Source organism: Polypterus senegalus, unplaced genomic scaffold (assembly GCF_016835505.1).
Source record: "Polypterus senegalus isolate Bchr_013 unplaced genomic scaffold, ASM1683550v1 scaffold_9154, whole genome shotgun sequence".
Taxonomy (NCBI): domain Eukaryota; kingdom Metazoa; phylum Chordata; class Cladistia; order Polypteriformes; family Polypteridae; genus Polypterus; species Polypterus senegalus.
The window spans coordinates 4627-6333 of record NW_024378161.1 but is presented as its reverse complement, the minus strand read 5'-3'; the positions used below and the strand labels follow the sequence as shown (position 1 = coordinate 6333).

The 1707-nt window shown below is 41.9% G+C and overlaps 1 protein-coding gene across 1 annotated transcript; it reads left to right on the top strand.

Moving 5' to 3' along the window:
• The first annotated feature begins 530 nt into the window (after positions 1-530).
• Positions 531-941, top strand: LOC120519556 (gastrula zinc finger protein XlCGF7.1-like). The gene has a single exon (XM_039742509.1). It carries the CDS (start codon positions 531-533, stop codon positions 939-941), a length of 411 nt encoding a protein of 136 aa, XP_039598443.1.
• Positions 942-1707: the final 766 nt, after the last annotated feature.

Below are 1707 nucleotides of genomic sequence, written 5' to 3'. Positions count from 1 at the left end.
CTGAATGTGGGAAGCAATTCAGTCGCAGGTATGATCTACAGATGCACGTCAGAATTCACACCGGAGAGAAGCCATATTGCTGTTTGGAATGTGGCAAAGAGTTTTCAAGAAGAAGCGTTCTTCAGATACACAAAAGAATCCACACTGGAGAGAAGCCATATTGCTGTACAGAGTGTGGTAAAAAATTCCGTAGCAATAGTCATTTTCGGAACCACAAAAGAATTCACACTGGAGAGAAACTGTATAGCTGTTTGGAATGTGGCAAAGAGTTTTCAAAAAGAAACTGCCTTCAGATCCACGAAAGAATTCACACTGGAGAGAAGCCATTTTGCTGTTCGGTATGTGGCAAGGATTTTACAAGAAGATGCCGCCTTCAGATCCATGAAAGGGTCCACACTGGAGAGAAACCGTATTGCTGTTCGATATGTGGGAAAAAGTTTTCAAGAACAAGCCTTCTTCAGGCCCACAAAAGAATTCACACTGGAGAGAAGCCGTATTTCTGTACAGTGTGTGGCAAACAATTCAGTTGCATGAGTCATACTCTGATCCACCAAAGAATTCACACTGGAGAGAAGCCATATTGCTGTCTGGAATGTGGCAGGCAGTTTTCGCAAAACAGCACCCTTACAAGACACAAAATAATCCACACAGGAGAAAAGCCGTATTGCTGTTCTGTGTGTGGCAAGCGGTTTATAGAAAGGAGTAGATTTCATAGTCACCAAATAATCCACACAGGAGTGAAACCATATTGCTGTTCTGAGTGTGGCAAGCGGTTTTTTGAACGGAGCAGACTAATTAGCCACCAAAAAATTCACACCAGGGAGAAGTCCTATTGCTGTAAAGAGTGTGGTAAGCAATTCTGTGACAGGAGTCGTCTTCAGACTCACAAAAAACTGCACAGAGGAGAGGAGCCATACATCTCTTTGGAATGTGGCAAATGATTTTTCTCATAGGAGAAGTCTTCAGTGCCACAGTCAAATTCATACATAAGACAAGCCATATTGCTTTTTGTACTGTGGCAAATAATTTTCTCACTGAATTTCCAGTGGAGAGGTCTTGAAACACACAAAAGGAAATGCAGTGGCCTGAGAAACTATGCTTGGATCAGGTACTGAATGAAAGAGCATTGGTCCAGCCGCCATTCCAAACTTATGTCTTCAAGTACAGCACTGCAGTGGGATTTTGCTAAGTGTAGAAATGAGTTACAATCAATGCAGCACCTACAAATGACACCAAAGTGGCTCACTACAGGAGCAACTCTCTGACTATTGAAACCAGATCAAAGAAAAGAACCCAAAACACATCACCTCATAACGTGCCTCTCTGCCAGGTATAAACTCTTTACAGCAGTGTTTGTTAAACTATGGGACCCAATCCAATCTGGGTCATGGACACATTTTTTCTCAGTTGCTGGATAGCCAAATTAGTCCAAGCACAAATCATGTACATAATCCTCTATTTAGTATGAAAAAAAAGCAACAATGTTAACTCATCACAGAAAGCTTTTGTTTCTATGGCATGAGAGAAAAAATGCCTTGCACCGCCAACCTTCCTGTCACAACCAGTGAAACAATCAAACTGAGATGACTGTTAAGCAAAGACACGTTTAAGAAAAGGGGGTGAGGGGACAGAATGACTAATGAGATTTTTGCTGCGGTTCCCTTCATCACTGCACAGTTTGGAATGTTCAAGAGAAATGAAGTGATG